The sequence below is a fragment of the Zalophus californianus genome, chromosome 7 (genome assembly GCF_009762305.2).
Source record: "Zalophus californianus isolate mZalCal1 chromosome 7, mZalCal1.pri.v2, whole genome shotgun sequence".
In the NCBI taxonomy this organism is placed as follows: Eukaryota; Metazoa; Chordata; class Mammalia; order Carnivora; family Otariidae; genus Zalophus; species Zalophus californianus.
Window position 1 is genome coordinate 136,867,483 of NC_045601.1, and position 25,062 is coordinate 136,892,544.

General features: G+C 45.0%; 1 protein-coding gene across 5 annotated transcripts in view; it reads left to right on the forward strand.

Moving 5' to 3' along the window:
• Nucleotides 1-25,062, forward strand: part of KDM1B (lysine demethylase 1B) — a 56,911-nt gene that overhangs the window by 19,556 nt on the left and 12,293 nt on the right. For 4 of the 5 annotated variants that reach the window (XM_027603036.1, XM_027603035.1, XM_027603037.1 and 1 more), the window contains 10 exons: nt 5,034-5,072; nt 8,642-8,846; nt 10,853-11,037; nt 13,924-14,100; nt 14,498-14,572; nt 18,034-18,171; nt 19,138-19,309; nt 22,198-22,325; nt 23,424-23,555; nt 24,081-24,155. In XM_027603036.1, the coding sequence (XP_027458837.1) occupies nt 5,034-5,072; nt 8,642-8,846; nt 10,853-11,037; nt 13,924-14,100; nt 14,498-14,572; nt 18,034-18,171; nt 19,138-19,309; nt 22,198-22,325; nt 23,424-23,555; nt 24,081-24,155 (1,326 nt within the window). The remainder of the gene's footprint in view (nt 1-5,033; nt 5,073-8,641; nt 8,847-10,852; nt 11,038-13,923; nt 14,101-14,497; nt 14,573-18,033; nt 18,172-19,137; nt 19,310-22,197; nt 22,326-23,423; nt 23,556-24,080; nt 24,156-25,062) is intronic. The other variant, XM_027603039.1, reaches the window with a different exon arrangement.

Genomic DNA, 25,062 nt, shown 5'->3' on the forward strand with positions numbered 1-25,062 from the left:
CCCAAATTTTTTTTAATTAAAAAAAAATTTTTTTTTTCCAGAGAGAGGGTGTGTGCGTGCATGTGTGCGTGCAAGTGGTGGGGAGAGGGGCAGGGAAAGGGAGAGAGAGAAGCTTAAGCAGTAAAAAGCCTGACTCGGGCCTAGATCTCACCACTCTGAGATCATGACCTGAGCTGAAATCAAGACTAGGGCACCTAATCGACTAAGCCACCTGGGTGCCCCTAATTATTTTTATTTTTAAGTAATCAGTCTAGTGCAGGGCTCAAACTCACACCTGGAGATCAAGAGTCACACGTTCCACTGACTGAGCCAGCCAGGCACCCCTAGACAGTTGTGTTTTTGAAGAAATTTATTTCATCTACATTGTCAAATTTGTTAGAGTTGTTGGCACTGTTCCCTTATTCTTCTCTCAGTGGGATCTGTGGTGGTATCCCTGTTTCATTTTTGTTGTTGGCAGTTTGGGAGTGAAGGGTGGAAAGCACAGATCTAAGCCTGGGGGACCGGGGTCCTGGAATTAGCAAGTCTCGTGCTGAAGCCTTTCAGTTCAGCACCTAAATTGGTGCTCGGGCTGGACCTTTGGAGCAGAAGCCCTGTTTGAGGGACAGGAGAGAAAAACGAGGGGGCTGATGTTGGGGGGCTTGGTAATTCCAGGCTGAGTGGGTCCAGGGATGGGAATCGGGTTCAAGTAGTGAAGGCTAGTTGAAGGAGAGCCGATCAGTCTCGGGGTTGCAGTAAGCTTAACTTGCACCTGTGCCTCAGATGATTTCTCAAGTGGATTTCATTATAATATTTAAAGGAGAGCTCAGCCAGGGAGCAGTTGAAAATAGCAGACTATTTTAATAGAAATTAGCCTTGGGGCCATTTTCCCTCAACCTGTTTTTGTGACGATTCCAAACAATTGTTCTAAAGGATTAAACAAATATCTTGGATGACTTGCCTAATAATGTTATGTTACTAAATACTAGGTGTGTTTTACATGCAAAGTTTATATGAAAGTAATTTGTCCTGGCTGTGGTTTAACTGGGTTTGGAGTTCTCTGTCATCCCTCTTCTCTTTCATGTGTGATAACAGAAAGTGCATTGTCAACGTCGTTTCTACTCATTCTTCAGATCATCTATGTCCCTTTTCCTGTTTACTTGAGTTTTCTTCCAGTGGTCCGTGTCTTTTTCACTTTCTTCAACTTGAGCTGCTTTGGAAAAGCACAAGGTTTTCTGTAGAATGAGCTTGTTTTTTTTAGAAAAATGACATGTGCTCATCTTTGAAACATTGAAGCAATACAGAAAAGAACAAAGATAGCAAAAAACCAAACTCATGCGGTCACCGTCATGAAATAAACATTGTCTGATGAGGTTCATTGGAGAATATTCCCACCTGTGTGCAAGGAGAAGGCGTGGCTGACAGATCACTTCGGAGTGAAAAATAATACCACACATGCTGGTTTCTATGGTTGCATTTCATACGACCAAACTTAACATAAGAAAAGCCAAAGTGAAGTAAGAGCTTGCTGAACATGGAATAATTATTTCTTCATCACAAAGAAGAATAGTTTCTAAAATCTCCCTGAGGGGCGCCTGGGTGGCTCCGTTTGTTGAGCGTCTGCCTTTGGCTCAGGTCATGATCGCAGGGTCCTGGGATCGAGTCCCTCGTGGTGCTCCCTGCTCAGCGGGGAGTCTGCTTCTCCCTCTCCCTCTGTGCTCTCAAATAAATAAATAAAATCTCTAAAAAAAATAAAATCTCCCTGAAAGATTAAGAAGATACGTGATGAGCATGTTAGGTTGGAATCGCCCTAACTTCTTTTTTAAATTGCATGTCTCAATCTTAGATGCTCATTGACACGTGACCGTGAAAGAGGAAAAAGTAAATTACATCACACTTCAGGCCACCACGCCTTTTCCTCACTCCCAATTCCTGTTAGTGTTTTGGGTCATTTATTTTCTGTCACCGTACTGTCTCCATTGTTTACTCCTCCGTGTTTGCGTGGCTTTGCTGCACCCCGCAATTTCTGTACCACAGTTCCTTCTGTCCTCACTTTTTGTGATTCCTCACATGGCTGAATGCATTTTAACAGCAAGTACTTTCTCCCAGTAGGGGCTCTGAGGTGTCAGATCCCTTACGTTTTTGAAAATTCAATTGTCTTTCTCTCCTCCTGCCTCCCACCATCTTCAAGTTGAAGCGTTTGAGGTCTTAAATTCCAGCTTCTGACCCTGGTATCACATTTTCTCATCTCCTTCTCCCCTCCGGAGAGCCCCCTTTGAGACCTACTGCTGCAGTCTCAATTGATTGCTATCTATAACCTGAACTTTTGCAATATTTATTTAAATGGTGTTCATTGACCCGGAGTCACTTTGGTCTTCAGCTGGGTATTCTGTCAAGGACAAAGTCTGGAACGGTTTGTTTGTAAACCAACATTAAACAGAACGGTAGTGAGCTACACCTGCTCTTTTGGAGCTTGCTTTTGTTCATGTATCTTTTTGGGGGGGGTGCGGTGAGGGGCAGAGGGAGCGGGAGACAGGGAGGGAGAGAATCTCCAGCAGGCTCCACGTCCATCTTGGAGCCCGATTTGGGGCTCGATCCCACAACCCTGATATCCCCACCTGAGCCGAAATCAAGAGTCAGACACTTAATCAACTGGCCACCTGGGTGCCCCTGTCGGTTTATATGAAGATACTTCCATATCAGTACCTAAAGATCTCTTTTTTCTTAAGGACCATATAATACATAGTCCACTGAATTGGTGTATCCTGATGAATTTAGCCTGACTAAAGTGTATTTAGATGACTTTTAAATGTTTACTGTTAGTGACAGTGCTACAGTGAATAGCTTTGTATCTGTGGCATCTTCAGTCTGCTTGTAGGATCAATTCCAAGAAAGGAAATTTCTGTGTCAAAGTATATATGGTCATTTTCCTCCTCCCTTTTTTTTTTTTTTTAAGTAGGTTCCCCGCCCAATGTGGAGCTTGAACTCCCAGCCCTGAGATTAAGAGTTGCGTGCTCTATTGACCAATACAGCCAGCCACCCCGATATGGTCATTTTAATATGAACTAATACATAGACACAAAAGAGGGTTTCTAATGATGCATAAGGAATAAAGACTTAAAGCAAGCCCTCAGGTACCCAGCACCCAGTTTTAGAAGCAGAGCATTACCAAGGCCTCTGTAGCTCCCCGGGGGCCCCTCCGTACTTCCCTTTCCCTCCCTCCCCTGCAAGTATTCTGCAGTGTTCTGAATTCTGCACTTATTATTCCTCTGCTTTTTGTTACAGAGTTCATGCATATTTATGAAACCAAAACAACATGTAAAGTTTTCTATATTTCTGTACTGGTTATGAATTATGTCCTGTTGTTTGTGTTCCTCTGCAACTTGCTCTTTTTACTCAACCGTGAGGTTTTTCGCAAGCATCCATGTTGAAGCTTAAGCTCTAGTTCGTTGATAATCCCTGCTGTGTAGTATTGCCTTGCATGAATCTACCTACCACAGCGTATCTGTTCTCCTGTTCATGGACGTGAAGGTGGTTTCTCGTTTCAGGCTGTTAGATACACGTGAGCATTCTTGCACGCCTCCCCTGGTGCATGCATGCAAGAGTTTCTCTGGAATATTCCAGGGGCCAGATTTGCTAGGCCATATGGTATGCCAGTCTTGAGTTTATTTAGGTAACTTTTTTATTGAAGTATAACATACAAACAGAAAATGCACAAATCAAAATGCAGAGCTCAGTGAAGCGTCTGAGAGTCCCTCTTTAGCCAACTCCCAGTAGAGAAATTGAACTCTTCCCAGCCCCGCAGGAGCCCCCCCCACACCCCTATCACTCACACCCTCCTTCCCTTGCTCTTCTACTCATTCTGCGGGCTTACTGAACTTTATGTAAATGGAATCTACAGTATGTGTTTTTCTGGGCCTGGTTTCTTTGTCGCCATTATGTTTGTGAGGTATGTCCATGTGGTAGTGTGTAGTTTGTGGTTGGTTCTTTCTCATTGCTGTGTAGTGGGCTGTTGTTTTAAAGATTTTTATTTATTTGAGAGAGAGAGAGATAGCGAGAGAGAGTACACGAGTGGGGAGGTGAGGGAGAAACAGGCTCTCCGGTGAGCAGGGAGCCTGATGCGGGACTCGATCCCAGGACCCAGGATCATGACCTGAGCCGAACGCAGATGCTTAACCCACTGAGGCATCTAGGCGCCCTAGTGGGCTGCTGTTTGAACATAACACTGTTCTACTCTTGGTGGACTTGTGGGCTGTATTTAGCCTTTTTCTATTACAAATAGTGCTCCTTTGAACATTTTTTAAGATTTATTTATTTTGGGGCACCTGGGTGACTTAGTCGGTTAAGCCTCTGCCTTGGGCTCAGATCATGATCTCAGGGTCCTGGGATGGAGCCCCACGTTGGGCTCCCTGCTCAGCGGGGAGTCTGCTTCTCCCCTTCCCTCTGCCCCTCCTCCCTCCTTGCCCCCCTCCAAAATAAATAAATATTTTCTTAAAAGATTTTATTTATTTGAGTGAGAGAGAGAAAGAGACCAAGTGGAGGGAGGGGCAGAGGGAGAGAGAATCTCAAGCAGACTCCTCACTGAGCCAGGGGAGCCCTATGGGAGACTCAGTCTCATGACGCTGAGATTACGACCTGAGCTGAAACCAAGAGTCGGATGCTTAACGGACTGAGCCACCCAGGCGCCCCTGAGCATCTCTGATACTTCTGTGGGTGCACATGTTTGAGGGTTCCTCTTGAAAATCTAGCAAAGTTTGAATTGCTGGGCATATAGTATGTATGTCTTCAGCGGTGCAAGATAGTGCCAAATTATTGTGCGTTTAAATGTGTATTTTGTCACATTGTCCTCCGAAGTTCTTCCATTCCTTGAGCCTTCCACCCGGCACATCTTTATGGGAGTAGCTGTCTCCTCCACACCCTCACTCCTACAGTGTTTTATCCCACTTTTCACTTTTGCCCGTTGAACAGGTGAAGAGAGGTATCTTACTGAAAGCGCATGGACACTTAGGCCTGTATTTTATGAGTAAATCTAATTAACACTTGGTTTTCTTTTACAGCCCGAGACCTCAGATCATTGCTCCCTTCCAGAGGATCTAGTGAGTATTTGTGCACATCCTAGACTAGAGCTCGTTGTGCTTTCGGTGATAACAGTACTATACGTCAGCGACAGTAACAGTTTTATGAGTTTCTGTTTGGTTGCTGATCAGAGGCTTTTCATCTGACCTGACGTGTGTACGATGAAAATGTTAGCAGTCATGGTATCATGGGTGATCCTCCCCTACCTTAAAGAGAAAGAAATATGGTTATATTGCCCCCCGTGGAAAGGGAGAAATGGATAGCTTGCCTTACGACAAGGATCAGCATTTTATTATCCTTGTTTCTCATGGGTGGCTCTTGTGACCTTATCTCCGTTTGAATCCTTCCAAGAAAAGAACAAGAGGCCCGTAATTTGATGGTCTTGGCCCAGATTCAGCTGCGAGAGAGTGTTCTTGTGTGTTTTGAGCTCGGTGTAGCTGCTCACTCCTGTCTCTGCCCTGTGCGGGGAGGAGAAGCTCATGTCCAGCAGGCTGAGCCGCCTCATGTTTCATTTCTCATGTGGAACTTTGCTACCTGAGCTGGCAGACCCCACGGCTGTTATAGGAAATGATGTTTTGCATTTCTGAGTTTCTAAAATTGCGAGATTCTGAGCTGTTCTGCATTTCCCTAGTACAGGGGTGGTAATTTGCAGTTTTTCTTCATGTCTGAAACTCAGGGACTGTGATTGATTTTTAGGCAAAGGGAGAATTGACATCTATGAATTCTACTTGAAATCCATTCTGTTATATAAAGGGGTGTGTGAGATACACACTTTTTTTTTTTTTTAAAGATTTTATTTGACAGAGACAGCGAGAGCAGGAACACAAGCAGGGGGAGTGGGAGAGGGAGAAGCAGGCTTCCCGCGGAGCAGGGAGCCCGACGTGGGACTCGATCCCAGGACCCTGGGATCATGACCTGAGCTGAAGGCAGACGCTTAACGACTGAGCCACCCAGGCGCCCACATTTTTTTTTTTTTTTATAGTAGCCTCCACGCCCAGCGCAGACCCCAAAGCAGGTTTGAACTCCCAACCCTAAGGTCAAGACATGAGCCTAAATCAAGAGTCGGATACTTAACTGACTGAGCCACCCAGGCGCCCTCTCCACACACACATTTTTAATAATTAGTTGTACCCTCAAGCATTTCCATAGGAAAGCAGTGGCCCAAATAATTTCTGGATTTAGGGTAGAAAGAATGAGATTATAGATACAAAGGAAAACGTAACTGTAAATACATTTGCAATACCTGATGAGTCTGTCCCCTAACATTCAGAGCCTTTTGCACACAGAACAATCTGAACTTTAGGACAGGGGCTGTGTTCTTGGGATATAAGAACATTAAAAAGTGTGGAAGAGTTCCTGGATTTCACCCACCAGTTATTTCTGTGAATGGCTAAGAAAGAGTCTAGAGCAGCTGTATAGCCATATCACCTACTTCACCTTTGTTCTATTCCTGTAGATTCTGGGGTCACTTGTATTTAAACATTTTTAAAAAAATTTTTTAATCTTTTTAAAGATTTGTTTATTTTGAGAGAGAGAGAGCATGAGTAGGGGGAGGGGCAGAGGGAGAAGCCGATTCCCCGCTGAGTAGGGAGCCCGATGCGGGACTCGATCCCAGGACCCTGGGATCATGACCTGAGCCGAAGGCAGACGCTTTACCGACTGAGCCACCCAGGCGCCCCTAGGGTCACTTTTCAAGCAGGTTCTAAGTTTTGGTGCCTGTATTAGTTTCCTGGGGCTGCTCTAACAAAATATAATAAACTCAGTGTCTTAAAGCAACAGAAGCATGTTGTCTCCTAGTTTCAGAGGCCGTGAGTCTGAAGTGAAGGTGTCCTGAAGGTCTGAGGGAGCGTCAGTCCAGCCTCTTCCAGCCTCTGGTGGTGGCAGCACCCCTTGGCATTCCTCGGCTTGTCAGCGGGTCGCTGCAGGCTCACGTGACTCTCCCCGTCTGTCTCCCCGGCTTTGTCTCTTCTCCTCTTATAAGGACACTGGTCACACGGAGGTTAGGGCTCACTGTAGTGTGACTGGTTTGTAAGGACCTCATTTCCAAATAAGGCCACATGCTGAGGTTCTGGGTGGACACGGGTTTTAGGGGAACACTACTCAACTCAGTGTAGTGGCTATTTCATTGAATATGCTGATCGACTGACTATATCAAGTACGATTTCTTCCGTGGTATGTGTATTGAAGGTGAGAGGGCGGTTCTTGATGGTGTCTCGACAAAATGACAGCCAGGTGTCCCGGGAATGACGAGTGTGCTGGGAGGACACGCTCAGAACGGCAGGACGGAGTGCAGGTTCATCAGTCTCTGTTGGAGCTGCTCACACTCCCGTGCAGAGGCTGGTGGGAGCACCCTCAAATGTGCTTCCTGGGGAGGAAGGACTGGGAGCAGGTAGCAGGAGAGCAGGGCCTCTGTTGGGTCCTGGAAGCTGAAGAGCTTGGGTTCGTGTTCACATGAGGCATCTCCATTCTGACTCTCTGCGGTCCGTTTGGAGTGTCGGGATCTGAACTCGCAGTTTACTGTCTCCTTGGGGCTGCACCAGCAGGGGCTCCATAGAGGCAGCCCTGGCGTGTTGGGGGTGGAACGGAAGCTTCTCTTCTTTTTCGGTACAGCCCAGGCTGGCCCTGGGTAGCCTTGATGACAGATAGCAGACCGACATGCCTTCAGGGCCTGAGCAGGTAAATGAATGTGTGAAGCAGCTGCAAGTCCTTTATAGCAGGTGTCGGGGCTTGTCGTAAACTGAAAAATGCTTGCCCCAGACTTGGACCCCGTGAAAGCCAGGAACAAACAAAATACATCTGCAAACTGGATTCGCCCTCTGGACCTCGAGGCCACAAACCCCTGCTCCATGGCAGGTGGCATCTGCTTGGAGCCCTCAGAACTGACATCAGAGGGTCCTGGAGCTCAGGGTTCTCCTATATCAGATTCTTAGAATTCTTGGAACGTGCGTTCAAGATCATGTTTAGAAAAGGCCGTTGAACATAGGCTTGGCGGGCAGTGTTGCTTTAGAAGCCAAGTAAATTTTATTCTTATTGCAATAGTTAGTCATCATGGGGATGCTTTGATCTGATGACTCCATATGTTAAATCAGCTCTGGAATGTGATCACAAATTTTAAGACCAAAAAGAGCTTTTTTGTTCATTTCTACATTTAGCATCTTATTTCGATAGTTGTAGCGTACTTCTTCCTCCAAAAGTGCTCAGTAGCTTCTAGCAAAAAGGAGTCCTGCTTGACTGCTTCTCAGGAGGACGATTTTTTCTGCCCAGTTTCATGACCTCAAATGAAGGTGGGGGGAGTATGGGTAATAAGTGATTACTGAACAGAAAGAAGTTTCTCGTGTCAGGCTGAAGCCTAGACTTGCAATGTAGGGGATTGCACTGGCTTTTACATTATTTGTGATGCTGCTGCTAGGATGGAAGGCTGTACCAGATGCAACTGTGGGATTGATCTGGTGTTGGCGGGGGGTTGGCATTCCAGGGGGAGGAGGGTGCGGGTGAATGCCCTGAAGCCAACTGCCTGTCCTTGGCTGGGCCCGTGTGTCCATTTCTTGTCTGCCATTGTACCTCTTGGTCTCACTCTGCCCTGTTTCAGAGAGTGTCGGAAGTTTCCAACCACTGGTGGTACTCCATGCTCATCCTCCCTCCTTTGCTGAAAGACAGCGTGGCGGCACCCCTGCTCTCTGCCTACTACCCCGACTGCGTGGGCATGAGTCCCTCCTGCACCAGCACCCACAGTGCAGCTGGCAGCACCAGCCCTGGGAAGCTGGAGCACTCCAAGGCTGTCCCCTCTGCGCTGGGTGAGAGCTGGTCCTGGCCCTCTCTGCTTTTCTTTCCCCCTCTTTCCCTGGAAATGGGGGTTGGGGAGCAGAACACAAAAGTTTGCGTTTTTTTTTTTTTTTTTTTAGCGTGTGCCATATGATCTAAAGCACCTTGTGATTTCTTGGATTGTGTTATGCCGTGGCTCAGTCATATCATTCGTATATATCGTGCGGTTCATTTCCCGTCCAGAGTGTGGGAAGTCTGTAACACTGGTCTAGGAATTGGGTCTATGGAGTTTGATGAGTTACTTATTTGAAATTTGGGTGGCTGCATCATTTCATGATAACCCAAAAGTCTGACATGCTAGAAGAAAGTTTTGACCATATGAGCAGTCCTTCTTTTTTTTTCTCAGTCTTTTTTGCTTCTAATTATGCCATGGAAAATCTCAGCAAAGTTGATCCACTCTTGAAAAAAATCCAAAACTTCAGCTCAGGCCAGACATGCCATTGACCACTTACTTTAAATGGATCTTTAAAATTCTCCACCAGATTTCTTGGTGTCCCCCCAAGAATTCTAGACCTTCCCTTGTTCACGCATTAACAAACTTTATGTTTGATGGTGCAAATAGATTTTGACCTAGAAGCCCTATTTTAAGGGTTTCTTTAATTTTTATTTTTAAAAAATTTTTAAAAAGATTTTATTTGAGAGTGTCAGCAAGCATGGGGGTGGGGTAGAGGGAGAAGCAGGCTCCCCTCTGAGCAGGGAGCCCGGTGCAGGCCTCGATCCCAGGACCCTGAGATCATGACCTGAGCCGAAGGCAGATGCTTAACCGACTGAGCCACCGACGCACCACCCTATTTTAAAGTTTTTAACTGATAACACTGGGCCCTCTAAAAAGGTGGTTGTGGTCTGAATCAAAGCCAAAGTGATAAGTCCCAGGGTTAATGAAGGTGCCGTGAAACAGGCACGCAAATGCTATTAGTGGGTGTGGACATTTGTGAGGGACAGTTTGTCCATGAACCAAAAACCTAAAAATAGACACCCCTTTATTCTAGGAATTTGTCGTAAATAAATTCTCAAAGTAAATTCTCAAAGGTTAATCCGAAGATTTATATGGCATTGTTTACAGTAGGGAAATAATTAGATGAAATTTCAGTGCCCAGGAACAGAGGAGTGGTTAAATAATAGGAAAATATTCTGTGTCCATTGAAGTCAGGTTCAGTGACATGGGACAATGGTCTTGAAAAGCAGGTTCGGAAACAGCATGTTTTTCTGGCTTTTAAAAAACAAGTGCCTGATATATTAATAGTCTCTGTGAGTAGAAATAGCACAAAGGATAGACTGTAGCCTTAAATGTTGCCCCACGGCTCGTGGATTACCAGGGGTTAGTGATTGTCACGTACCTCTGTGAACCGATTCATGTTTTAATCAGAAAAATTCCAATGAAGGTTACTTTTAAAATTTATTTCTATGGGGAGTTGGTGTTCACAGAGTTTCAGTCTTACAAGATAACAAGTTCTGGAGATGTGTTGGACAACAACGTGGATATACTTCACCCGTTTCAACACTGCACTTAAACACGGTTAAGGTGCTCGATTTTAGAACAGGTGTTTAATCCCCATGAAAACCTTAAAAAAGGGGGCGCCTGGGTGGCTCAGTTGGTTAAGCGACTGCCTTCGGCTCAGGTCATGATCCTGGAGTCCTGGGATCGAGCCCCACATCGGGCTCCCTGCTTGGCAGGGACTCTGCTTCTCCCTCTGACCCTCCCCCCTCTCATGTGCATGCTCTCTCTCAAATAAATAAAATCTTAAAAAAAAAAAAAAAAAACCTTAAAACAAATTTTTTCCATACCGTGGGCATTCAATTGGTGAAGAAAGAGCAGGAGAAATACGCAGTTCACGTGTATTCCGTCTAACTGGACAGAGGGAGCGGGAATGTGTCGTGGGACAGACCGTAGCCCTGGCTGAGGCTGCCCTTTCCCGTGTGTGCCCACGTGGTCACTTACCTGGGTGTGGGATGTGTGCGTCTACACGTCTTCTGTCAGTTCCAGGCATGAACCGGTACTTCCAGCCTTTCTACCAGCCCAATGAGTGTGGCAAAGCCCTGTGCGTGCGGCCGGACGTGATGGAGCTGGACGAGCTCTATGAGTTCCCAGAGTATTCCCGAGACCCCACCATGTACCTGGCTTTGCGGAACCTCATCCTTGCGCTGTGGTACACTAACTGCAAAGTAAGTAGAGGGAGGGCCCGCTAATCCGCTGATGCACACGGACCGGGGCTGCCGTAGCTGTCGGCGGGGAAGCCTTTAGATCAGCGATTCTCCGCCTTCCCACCGTGGACACTGGGTGGATAGTCATTGTGTGGGGGGCTGTCCGGTGCCCTGTAGGATGTTTTGCGGCATCCCTGGCCTCTACCCACTGGAACTCCCCCCGCCCCCTGGTTGTGACAACTCAAGATGTCTCCAGGCATTGCCTTCCCGGGCGCTAAGTCTCCCCATCCTGGGAACCCCCACTTCAGATCAAATGTCATCCGAATTTTTGACTGTCTAGTGAGTATAAGGTGCAAAGTTTGGTTCAGAGAGTTCCAATGTGAATGTAGAGAGAAAAAATATAAAACATTAAAGATTGGGTTATAATCCCTTGAGGGCAGGGACTCTTACATTACTATCCTCCAACAGCTGAGACCAGTGCTTTGCTGTCTGCTGGGACTGAATCTATGTTAGGGGCCTCATACAGCGCCCCCCCTGGAAGGGGGGGAGGCCAATTAAAGGGAATAGGAGCTTTTTAAATTATTATTATTATCTAAACAAAAGCTTTCCTGACCCTGGTATTTTTCTTTTCTTTTTTTTTTTTTTTTAAGATTTTATTTATTTGAGAGAGAATGAGAGCATGAGAATGGGGAGGGTCAAAGGGAGAAGCAGACTCCCCACCGAGCAGGGAGCCTGACTCGGGACTTGATCCTGGGACTCCAGGATCATGACCTGAGTCGAAAGCAGTCGCTTAACCAACTGAGCCAGGCGCCCCGTGACCCTAGTATTTTTCTGATTTATTAATTTCTTCTGCAATTATTTGAGTGATTGCTGGATGCAGAACATTTGGCAAGACTGCCAAAGTAATCTTGATTCAAGAAAGATATTCCGGATCTACCTTGGTGTTTCACTGGATGAGAATCCAGTATGAGATGGCCTGATTAGGTTTATGGCTGTTAATGCAATTTATACGAATTCTGTGAGTGGGTTGGACAAGGCAGAATTGTTCATTTCCTCCCCAGCAGGCTTGAGGTAGGTGCTCAATAAACATTTGCTAACTTAACAAAATTGTGGTCAGAATTTCCTGTAAATAAGTTGTAAAGATACACTTTTCAGAAACAGCCTTGGATTCATTTTTCTTCACATTTCTTTTCGTTCGACTTTGAAAATTGATTTATACTGGTGAAGAACCTAACAGAAAATAATCCTGAACCTCGTCAGCTTGGATCTATTTTAATAAAATAGTATGACTTATGTTTAATACTCCAGTGGAAAAGCACATATTTGTGAAAGAATCAAAGATTTTGAAATTGTTTTCTTTTTAAAATTCATGACTACAAATAAGTTTTTTTTACCTTTTGCACCAACCCAAGCCGATGTTATTTCTTGAATATGGTTGACCCTTGAACGATGTGGGGGTTAGTGGCATTGACACCCCCCCCAACCCAGTCAAAAATCCGCATATAACTTTTGGCTCCCCCCAAAACTTAACTACGGATATGTTGACTCGAAGCCTTACCAATCTTGTAAACCGTTGATTGACACATATTTTCTGTGTTGCATCTGTATTACATACTGTATTCTTAGGATAAAGTAAGCTACAGAAAATGTTAAGTACTGCACTGTGCTTATCAAAAATGCCCATCTGTGAGTGGACCCACACAGTTCAACCCTGTGTCATTCATGGGTCTACTGTAAGTCCTCTTCCTGCCTTGGTGAGGTTCTTTCGGAGCTGGGGGCTTGGTGACAAGTAGAGGATGAGCCAGAGGTTGGGACTCCCCACTCTTGAGGCTGTTCTAACTTCACGACAGTGGGTCAAGGCTATGTTAGTCTTGTATCTTTGAAACGTTCCAAGGCCTTGCCAATGCTGGGGCGCAAAGGGAAAGAGAGTGTCTTTTTTTTTTTTTTAAACACATTCCTAAATCTGTCTCCTCACATCTTATCAGTGATGAGAATCCAGCTTTTCCTGCTGCCGGTTCAAGTGGCAGTGTGGGCTTTTGCTGTGGCCTTTAGCGTGTGGTGTATTGAGTCAGGAGTGCGTTTGCGACTTGGTCAGCCCACACTTCCCATAGCTGTCCTTCTTGGGGAGGAGAAGATGAACTGATGAAACACAAATTGCTGTCCCTTCCTTTGGTCCCTTTTTTTTTCTTCACCAGGCAACCCCCCCGACCCCCCTTTGATCCTACTAGGTCTTAGTGACACAGGATGGACTTGAGTACCCTGAGTGGGTTTTTGTTTTGTTTGGTTGGTTTTTTATTGTGAAAACACAACATAAAATTTACCATTTTTACCATTGTAAAAGGTACAGTTTAATGGCATCAAGTAAATAGTGTATAATCATCCTCACATCTCGTTCTAGAACTTTTCATTACCCCAGGAGGAAACCCCACAGCCATTAAGCAGTGACTCCCCATTCCTTCCTCCCCCCAGCTTCTGGCAACCACTAATCTACTTCCTGTCTCTATAGATTTGCCCATTGCGGGTTGTTCATATAAATGGAATCCTACAGTATGTGACCTTTTGTAAGTAGCTTCTTCACGTAGCATCATGTTTGCAGGATGCCCTCATGTTGTAGTGTGGATCAGTACCTCATTTCTTTTTATGGCCAAGTAATGGTCCTTGTATGGATCTACCCCATTTGGTTTATCTGTTCATCCGTTAATGGACACTTGGATACTTCCCACCTTTTGGCAATCTGAGTATAGTGCTGCTATGAATTTTGTATGAGCCTACGTTTTTAGTTCTTTTCAGTGGTTACCCAGGAGTGGGCTTGCTGGGTCACAGAGGAATTCTGTTTAATTTTTTGAGGAGCCCAGAGTTATGTGTGTTTGTTTTGTCTTAACAGTCTGGTTTTGTTTCCACACACAGGAAGCTCTTACCCCTCAGAAATGTATTCCTCACATCATTGTCCGGGGTCTCGTGCGTATCCGGTGTGTTCAGGAAGTAGAGAGGATACTTTATTTTATGACGAGGAAAGGTCTCATCAACACGGGAGTTCTTGGCGTTGGCACCGACCAGCATCTTCTTCCTAAAGATTACCACAACGTAGGTGACTTTTGCTCTCGCGGTAACACCACTGCCATCATGATAAATGCTAGTATGTGACATCAGTGTTGGGGGATCCTCGTTAATAATACTAGTGACAGACACGGTATTGCCACACAAGTTACAAAGCAAGACTTGTGTAGAATATGTGCTTCTCTGGGGAAGAGAGTATCAGGCACCAGTTTCCTAGACTGTGGAAAACAGGGGATTACTTATGTGCAACCTTATTCTTTAGGAAAGTACCTTTCTATGAACATCAAAGAAATGTAGATGTACTAAGTGAACTAACGTGGCTTGGCAGTTAGTACCTTCTTAGAACAACTAAAACAATATATTGCTTTCATTTCTCTAATTGGATCCTTCTTTTTCAAAAAAAATTTTATTTTATTTTTTTAAGAAATCAGTCATCATCATCGGGGCTGGTCCAGCAGGATTAGCAGCTGCTAGGCAATTGCATAACTTTGGAATTAAGGTAAGATTTTTGGGGACATGAAGTTGACAAGAGATGGTTAACTGTGCCTTTGGTCCAAATTTTCTAAGATTTAGAAACCAGTTTCTGATTTTAGTGGAGAATGTGAAACACACTGTATCTTTATATCTTTTAAAATCTTTCTAATTGATCCTAGAAAAGATAAAACATTTGAAATTAGTTTGATAAAAGAAAGGTGGGAGGAATAGCAGTTCTCAGCAGCTTTAGGAGAGATTTTAGGCTCCTAATGAGCAAATCAGAAGAGAGTATGTGCAGAAACTAAGGCAGAAATTCTCCACGGGGTGTTATCGACCCCATAGAGGGCACATTGGGAAAAAGTCCTTGTTTTTGTAATAGTTTGAAACAACCAAATAGTAGCTTGGAAATTCACCGTTTCTTGTATTAAAGTTTCTGAAACACCCAGTTAAATTTTCTTATGCAAATCAAAGGTATCCTTTATTTATTTATTTATTTATTTTTGAGTAAGCTGTGTGCCCAGTGTGGAGCTTGAACCCACAACCCCGAGATCAGCAGTTGCACGCTCTACTGACTGAATCAGCCAGGTGCCCCTCAAAGGCACACTTTGAGTCTTACTCTGGAAAACAGTCTGCTTTTGGAAGCAAGATTGAACTGGTTAATCCATGGTTCAGACAGAATTACATGACTTTTAAAGGGCTGTACATATTTGAGGTAGCCTGCTTCTCCAAGGTAGGGTAGTTTTTAGCTAGTGTGTGGCCTTAGTCCAGTTGTTCAACATTAGCCCAAATAGAGACTTACAAAAAATTATCGTGCAGTTCAGAATCTCATTTCCATTAGATTCATTCGAATTAACCATCCCTCGATTTGTGACTTTTAGGTCTGACACGTCTCCTTTTTAAAAACTAATATTTTTTCAAGGACTTTGGTTTTCAGTTAAACCAAACGTGAAGATCAATTTGGTAGAACTGAATTAGTCTTACCACTTTTCTCGTCTGGTTGAAAGAAATGACAACTTTTTCACAATGTCTTCTCTGCTCGAGGAGTTTCAGAGATGAGAAAAGTTTTCAGTAGCTATGTCTAAGAGAAGTTTTCCTCAGTTGATTGGAAGATGTAAGTCTTGGATTACATTATTTTGCTCACAGAACCAAAGAACCTGAGTTGGACTTATGGGAAGCGTGTTTATATTTCAGAATATTTTCTGAGTGGTATTAAGCTAGGACGTGTTTTAATTGATCACTTTTTTATTCCACCATTAGATATTAAGGGCCGAGATCTCTTGTTTTTGTTTGGGAAACTCACAGATGATATTGCAGGGGAGGTTATCAATATCCGAAATCTAGGGGGCTGTCTTTAATGTCCTGCCTTCCTCTTACACTAAAACAAAACCAGACACAGATGGGTCTGTGTTAATCTGAATGAAGTCAGAGAAAAGAGGGTGGGGAGCGTTAGAACCTCAGGTTGTAACCTACCTTGTCAGAGAAAATGAGGAATAAGAATATTCAGAGGACCCCTCCCATTCTCCCTTCTCTCTCGCCAGGTGTTGAGAGAGACCCCACAGAGACCACTGATCCTTCTTAATGTTAGGAAAGAGATTCCCTGGAGTAACCAAGATGGTTGACTTGGGGAACCTCCTTGAGCAATTTGAAGGAGTGCTGTTCGGGATCCGGAAGTGAAATGGCAGAGTAGGACTCCCATTTTCCCTGGGTTACTGCAACGCAGGGAAGTATGGCTGTTGTAGTCGGAGCTGTCCAGCAGCAGCTCCTCGTGCCGTCCGAAATTTGGGGGAGGTAAAGCTGTTTGCCTGTGGGGCCAACCTGCTTAGGCCACGCCCACCAAGTCATACTTCGATAGTATGATCGACATACGATGTTATTTTTAACAGTAGTTTTTTTTTTTTTTAAGATTTTTATTTATTTGACAGAGACACAGCGAGAGAGGGAACACAAGCAGGGGGAGCTTTTTTTTTTTTATTTTTTTTAAAGATTTTATTTACTTATTTGACAGAGAGACACAGCGAGAGAGGGAACACAAGCAGGGGGAGCGGGGGAGGGAGAAGCAGGCTTCCCGCAGAGCAGGGAGCCCGATGCTGGGCTCGATCCAAGGACCCCGGGATCATGACCTGAGCCAAAGGCAGACGCCTAACGACTCAGCCACCCAGGCGCCCCTACTGCAAGTAATTTTTAACAAAGAATGTCCCAACGTTCTGTCTTTAACTGTGTGTGACAAAGCCAAGATACCCCACCAATCCGATACAAAAGTCAGGGGGGTAGTTTTAACACATCATTATCATATGCTGTTTGTTTTTTCTAGTGAAGACAGCAAAGCTCATTCACAACTGACGGACAGAGGAAAACTTGGGTTTTAGCCAACTGCTAGCTCTCGGAAGACAGACCTGGTGGTTCCACACCCTGCCATGTGGGAAGCTCCCCTCCTTCCCTGCCAGACACCTGCTAGTTGAGAGTACAAAGGTCATTGCGATCACACACACACACACACACACACCCGGCGCTGAGACTCTCGCTGCGCCTGACCGACAGCCCACACGTGGGAGCTTGGTCAGGCCGGCATGGCAGCATGGGGGGCCATAAAGGGAGAGGATGAAGGCATTCCCTGGGAACACAAGCAAGGGGAATGACGGAGGGAGAAGCAGGCTCCCCGCCGAGCAGGGAGCCCGATGTGGGGCTCGATCCCAGGACCCTGGGATCATGACCTGAGCCGAAGGCAGACGCTTAACGACTGAGCCACCCAGGCGCCCTATTTTTTTTTTTAATTTTTTTATTGTTATGTTAATCGTCATATATTACATCATTAGTTTTTGATGCAGGCGCCCTATTTTTAACAGTAGTTTTATCTTAGGGAAGTTAAGTCCTATTTGCAATGCTGAAGGCATTTTGCTCCATCCAGAGACATTTTATAGGACAAACTCACCTCTTTAGTTTCTTATAGTGCTTTTTAATTTATGGAATAGTATTTTTTTTTTTTTAAGATTTTATTTATTTATTTGAGAGAGAGAGAGTGAGAGATAGAGAGCACGAGAGGGAAGAGGGTCCGAGGGAGAAGCAGACTCCCTGCTGAGCAGGGAGCCCGATGTGGGACTCGATCCCGGGACTCCAGGATCATGACCTGAGCCGAAGGCAGTTGCTTAACCAACTGAGCCACCCAGGCGCCCCTAATTTATGGAATAGTATTAAGTAAACGCTTTCAGAGTATGTTTCATGTGGTGGTTCATCAAATCTTATCATTATGGGATTGGAGAGGAGACAGTGTGAGGGATTTCTCCAGCAGACCACTCACTCACTTCTTGCTGAAAAGCTGGATGGTTTGTTTTAACATCTACGTTGGCTTCTGTTCACACTGCCTTCTTTTTAAAGTTTTTTTCTCAAGTGATATAATTAACCAAATATGGAATTTATTTAACTGTGTGTCATTCTGTTTAATATGGTTTTTCTATCCTATTTAGCTTCCCTGATTGCTTGTCTTTTTAGGTAACTGTCCTGGAAGCCAAAGACCGAATTGGAGGCCGAGTATGGGATGATAAATCTTTTAAAGGTGTCACAGTGGGAAGAGGAGCCCAGATTGTCAATGGCTGTATCAACAACCCAGTAGCACTAATGTGTGAACAAGTGGGTTTCTTTAAAATTTGTGTTGTAGATAATCAGAAGAAAAAATGGTCTCATTTTGCTTGTGTGTGGTATTAGTAATGCTTCTAGATGATATAGAACCACCCCCAAATGATTTCTTGCCCCCTCATCCCCTCTGAAAAGTCAACAAAAATAGTTACAGTTCTTCCTTTCGGAGAAGGTAGAACTGTAGCGTGCATAAAAGATTTTTTTCTAAGATCTTTAATTATATTTGTGTCTTATTTGCCGGCCACTCGATTAGCTCATCACTGTATGGTTGCCAGATGGAGCAAATAAAAATACAGAACGCCTAGCTAAATTTGACTTTTGGATAAATAAGTACTTTGTTTAGGATAATTATGTCCCAAATATTACATGGGATATTTTGCATGCAATATTTGGGACCTACTTATGCTAAAAAAACAAAAACAACAACAGATACCCAAACCCAAACTACTCATTGTTTATCTGAAAGTCAGATTTACCTAGGCATCCTGTCTCTTATCGGGCAACCCTCTATAATTTCTTTGAAGACCTGGTAGGCCTAGGGTTTTTTCCTGAAGTATTTATTGACGGTAAATTCAACATCACCTTCCATGAGTGTCTGTGTGGTTGCGTGCTCATTTATGGGAGAGTCCACAGCGGGGCTGGAATGTCAGAGCAAGGAGAGGCAGTGCTCAGCCGTAGCTTCAGAAGCATTAATTATTATTGCCCGAAAAGCTGTAGAGTGCATGGCATGGACGCTGTTGCTGTCACCTCACCTTCTCCTGTAATAAGGTCTCGCAGATTTCATGCTCTTTTTTTCTCACTGCCTCACTTTGCTGCCGTTCCCTGGGAAGCATATTTAGCTTTCTCTTCGAGAGCTGCTAGACCATTTTCTCCATGAGAGCTCTGTCTAATTTCAGCTTAGAACCTGTAAGTATTTTTTCCAGGGCAAATTTTCACCTTCTTATTCTTATTATTTTGAAGCTTGGCATCAGCATGCATAAATTTGGAGAGAGATGTGACTTAATTCAGGAAGGTGGACGAATAACTGACCCCACTATTGACAAGCGCATGGATTTTCATTTTAATGCTCTCTTGGATGTTGTCTCTGAGTGGAGAAAGGATAAGACTCAGCTCCAAGATGTTCCTTTAGGAGGTATGGGAGAATGGCGTTCTGAATGTTCCATTGGAGTCTCCTTGTAGCCCTGGCTGATGAGCACCAGCAGCGTCCGCCTGTGCGGTTGGATGTCTGCCATGGGAGGAGTCCTGTGAAGGGGCCCCTGGCTGGCTCAGTTGGTGGAGCTTGTGACTCTTCATATCGGGGTCACGAGCTCAGGCTCCACGATGGGCGTAGAGCGTATGTTAACACGCACGCACGCACGCACGCACTCCCGTGAGCATTCCTTTTGGACTGATGAGTCCTCCGGACTGTTCTGCTCTGCGGAGAACTTCCTGAAGGACCTTTAGAGGCTTGTGTGAGTGAACACACTCAGATCTTACTTTGCATAAAATAGCTGATGTTTAAAATAATTATTTAAATGTTTAATTTTCAGTTTCCCAGAGGAGCCTCCTTTAAGGAAATGTGTTCTAGGCCCTGTGTGAAGAGTCCCTACATGATGTCCATTCTAGATAAGAAGACTTTCTGTATGCCAGGATTTCCTTTCCTTTTTGGGGGACAATAGCTTGAGATTTTTTTTTTTTCCAGTATGTTTAAGAATGCAAGAATGTGTATTGCAATTGGAACATTTTAATTCAGAATCGTTAGGCTTTGGTACTAAACGGACCAAAACGTACTCAGTTAATTGTACTCCTTGGAAAACTTGACTGTACATAACCACTCATTTCCACGAGGGTGCCAGTGGAGATTTGACGGTACTGCTTCTTGAGTTGAGGTTTGTTTAACCTACAATTCTTATGTCCTGGATGTATCACTCATAGTTCTTGGCGGCCTGTCGGGGTTTCGGGGTTTCTTCAAGTATGGTCATTTGAACTCTGTTCACAGGATGTTAATTTGCTTCAACGATGTGTTTCCTCGTAAGGGTTCATAAAGGTCTGCATCCTGGTGCGTGCCCCCTCATTGTTCAGGGTAAAGGTCTCAGTAGCAAGCACCGTCCCTTCTCTTTCCCCTCCCCTTTGCACTCCTGCTTGAGACCCATCCCCTCCAGTTGCCCTTATTCGTAAGTGTTCACCTACAGACTCTCACAGAACATTTTCAGAAATTGGGATGTACAGGGATCATTTAATCAAATGTAAGTCATGTCCAGACCCAGGGGCAATTGTTGAATTTTTTGGAGTTGGGGAAAGTTACTAGGCTGACTTGGGGAATGTGCTCAGATTTGGGGTAGTGTTGTGCCTGTGGGTGGTAATCGTTGGATGGGGGTCTTCACCCTTTCTTCAGGGCCACCAGGTAAAAAAGTTAATAATGTTGCTTTGTCTTGGCCAATTACTTAAGAAAAGTTATCAAAGGAGGGTCTGCAACACCGACTGTGCAAGTTGTTGTTTTTTCTAATTTTTTTTGGAAAAGCTTTAATAATGGTGCACACATGTCTGCATAAAGAAGGTCTCAGTTCTCTCCTGCCTGGTAGTATCTGAGCTGTGTGAGATTCTACCTCATTTAGCACTTAGCTGAGAACACCCAAAGAGAAATACTAAGAAGCTAGAGTTAATTTCACAGAGCATATGTACTAAAGCTTTTAAATATAATTTACATAAAAATCACATTAAGTCTTCTCTCAATCTCTCTATACTTAATTTTATATACAGTTCTAGCAATCTTGGTTCCTCCCAAATCTCCTCAAAACCTAAAGGAAAATAGAAACCCCGTAGCAGGAGGCAGGAACAGGACTGCAAGATGGTAATGAAGGTAGCACAAAGGCCCTGTGGTCTGGTGGCCGAAGCCCAGCACAGATCCAGAGGCACTGTGGCCATCCCTGTATTACGATGTAGCATAAGAACGGAAAATTTTAATGAGAGTGTGGAGTTGTCAAAAAAATTTTTTTCCTTAACTCACTTTCAGTTCCGTTTCTAGTTAAGCAAGTGCACAGACTTGATAGAAGCTTTGAGTCTGCAGCGTACATGTGGGCTGGTGGCCATCACGGTAGAAGGTTACGAAGAAGCACCCTGTGCTAAGAGGCTTACAATTTGTCAGACATGAGCCTCCCCCCCCCACCCCCTCCCCCAAAAAGGGAATCTAAGACCAGAGTTGGAATGATGATACCACAGGGCTGTGTGTCTGTGTAGCTGAACGTTCCAGTTGCATGGGATGGATGAAGGTTGGGGTTGGCAGCAAGCAGCATTCCCAAGGCGTGTGTTGGCCCGCTGGTGCTGGGCTGGAAGGGGGCTGGGCCGGGGGGGCGGCGGGCGGCCAGTGAGGCGAGTGGTGGCAGCAGGCCCCCCACGGTTGGAATGACCAGGAAGAGGCTCAGCGGCCCGCTCAGCAGAGCGTGTGAGTGGGCAGGTAGTAGGGGCTATCTTTAGAAAGGCTGATTATGTGCTAGCTTGGTCTGGCTGTGGGTTTTGGAATTTTTTACCCAGGCAGTAGAAAACCAGTAATTAAAAGGTATCGAGGCAGAAGGCTGAGGTGACGAAAGCCTGTGATGGATTATTCTTGTTTCGGGGAGAATATAGCCAGAAGTCTATTGTAGGTCTCTTGAGTTGAGGGGAGATGTTCTAAGAACTTGACCTTAGGTCGTCCCAGTAGGACCAGAAAGGGAAGAGGAATTTTCTCTGGGGGTACAGCCGGTACTCACCCCAACCCCACCCCCACCCTGAGCGAAAAAAGAAAGTTTTTCAGCTAGGCAGAAACGAAACATGGTTGAAGCTGTAGAGCCTACATACTTTGTTTCCAGTTAAGATAAGCTTTTCCTTCCTGAGTGAAACCAACCTTATCAAGATGTCCTCCCCCCCCACCTCCCGACCCCAGGTTTACTTGGGAAGGGACTTCCGAAGTTTGGGGGTTTGCGGGTCACAGGAGGTGCAGAGCGACAAGGATTTCGGAACTAACATGACCTCTGTTTTCTCTGCTTTGCTCCCTTCCCGTTGCAGAAAAGATAGAGGAGATCTACAAAGCTTTCATCAAGGAGTCTGGTATCCATTTCAGTGAACTTGAGGAGCAGGTGCTTCATTTCCACCTCAGCAACCTGGAGTATGCCTGCGGCAGCAACCTCCATCAGGTGTGCGCGTGCTGGGGGGTGTGCGTGCGTGTGTGTGTCCGCACTCAACCCAGACTGGTTTGGGTAAACAGGAAATACTAGTTCTGCTGTTGGGAAGTTCAAAAATCATGACTGCTGAGCATAGTCACCCCACCGTGGTTTAGACTTTGTGTTTTGTTTTTAAAGTAAGAGAAACCATCCTTCAGAGAGCGTGTCTAAAGCAAGCGCAGGTGGGCAGGCCTCGGGCTGGATCGGTGAGGGGCCCAGAGCCTGGTGCGCTTGCCGCCCTCCTTCCCCTGTGCTCCCCCCCCCCCCCCCCCCCCGGAGGCCCTGCAGGCCTTTCTGTGGAGCCCTGCGTGGTCTGAGAACCCTGCTCTCCAGACACCAAAATAGAGGAGCCTTGCAGTTGTCGTCTGTGCATCTTGCTGAAATAAATTTAAACTTGCCTCACTCCTATAACCACTGTGGTCTTGATACTTGGATCTTCTATATTTTGAATTGAGGCTCCATGGATGACCCCGACTTACTGTCCTCTCTCTGTTTTCATTTTTTTTTTAAGATTTTATTTATTTGTCAGAGAGAGAGAGAGAGGGAGAGACAGAAGGCAGAGGGAGGAGTAGGCTCCCTGTTTGAGCAGGGAGCCTGATGCAGGGCTCAGTCCCAGGACCCCAGGACCATGACCTGAGCCGAAGGCAGACGCCCAACCGACTGAGCCACCGAGGCATCCATCCCTTCACTCGATTCTTCATTGCCACTGGAGTAACTGTTTTCCAAAATCATGCGGGGTTTCAGCCTCTGTAGAGATGCCATGTTGAAGACGAACAGTTGGCATGTTTAACGATGGAGTTGTTCAAATGCAGTTTTATTCATAGAGTTCTCCTTTTCCAGGATTGTTATCACATACTCTACCTTGTGTCTCTATCAAGGAGTGGGACCCATGCCCAAATCATGTCTACCTTTTGTTTTAAAATAAGCTCTCCTGGAGAGGCTGGCTGGCTTAGTCGGTAGAGCATGCCACTCTCGACCTTGGGGTCGTGAGTTCAAGTCCCATGTTGGGGCTAGAGTTTACTTAAAAAAAGAATAATAAAGTAAGCTTCCCTACACATTATTGTTTCCCAGGTGTCTGCTCGCTCCTGGGACCACAACGAATTCTTTGCCCAGTTTGCTGGTGACCATACTCTGCTAATGCCTGGCTACTCCGTAATCCTTGAAAAACTAGCAGAAGGCCTAGATATTCGGCTCGAGTCTCCAGTGAGTATCGACAGCGGCGGGGAGGGGTGGGCGGCTTTGGATTGGCCTTGTGTTTGGAGGATGCGAAGCGTGGGGTACGTGGATTACACAGGAGACAGGTGTTTGTGACCTTGTTTGTTAGGTAGCCCTGCTGTTTGGAGGCAACAGTGGTGACTAATGTGTGCGGGAGTCTCATGACCTCCCCGACACAGTGCATTTATGTTCACTCTAAAATGTTCCCTTCGCATCTTTGTCCCGATGCGTTTGTACTGTGCATTGCCCTAATCACAGAGGCTGTAATTTACGTGTTTATTTTGCTTTAGATAAACGAGCATAAAGATTTTCCATATTCTGACAAAGTGTTTATAAATTTTAATGACTGGGTGATAGTTCCCTGAAGTAAGCTGTAAATGTCATTTAGATCCTGAATGCCAAAGATGATTCTTTGGAGTCTTGGAGATAGAAATTCACATGATAGACTTGGAGAGGATCCTGGATCTTATGGCTCCATCCCTCGTGGTTTTCATGATTGTTTTTCTTGAGCAGGTACAGAGCATTGATTATTCTGGAGATGAAGTGCAGGTTACCATCACGGATGGGACAGGGTGTACAGCACAAAAGGTAGGTGATAGAATTTCACGAGGTGCTGCCAGGGGTCTGTGGGTCTGGGAAAACCGTGTTTTCCACCAAAATGTTTGCCTTTGGCAATCTGCCTGGAGCCTTGTTTGGGTCCTGAAGAGTTCCCTATCTGTACTCAGTTATGTGTGGATCTGCAAATATGATTTAATTGATCTAACACTGTGTAGATTCATGGTAGGTGGAATTCTGAAAAGTGTTTCTTTAAAGTGCGTTCTATGGTACATCAGTCCTGAGAGTTGAATAAGAAAAATCCTTTGGCCAAATAAGTTTGAAAAGTGTTGTATACTGCAGTCTACTTTTTGGGTTAAATATGAATGTGTTAAAGGCTCTGAGAAGTTGTGCATTACAGAAGTTATTTTAATTCAGTACTTTCCAAGTTGGCAGTGGGGTTTTTTTTTTTTTTTTTAGTTTGTTTTGACATGGAATCATTTTTCAATTCAAGACAGCTCTGTGTTTTCATTTTGAAACTGGCAGAAGTACTTTTATATTATTGGAATTTTTTGTAAACAACTTCAGTAGGTGGACAGTGGCCACAGTGTTATACTATGTGACATCACACGGAGATTTCTTTGGTGTTGGAGAGCAAAGGTGCTTCCTTGCGGCGGCGGAGGATTAGTAAGCCCCGTAAATTTATTTCAGTTTATTTATGTCTGAAATGAGGACCACAATGTGTAACTGAGAGACTATCACTGGTTCCTAGATTAGCTGTATTCTGCACTTTCCAGTTATATCCAAGTACTCTACAGTCCATGATACTCATACAGAAGTAAAGGATCGCATGTCAAATGAAGAGACGGGGTCTAATGTATAAGCCCACGGGGCAGGTCCTATTACTCCTGCCATTGACTCTCGGAGTTAGGAGTGGTAGGATCTAGTCTTTGGACTGGTA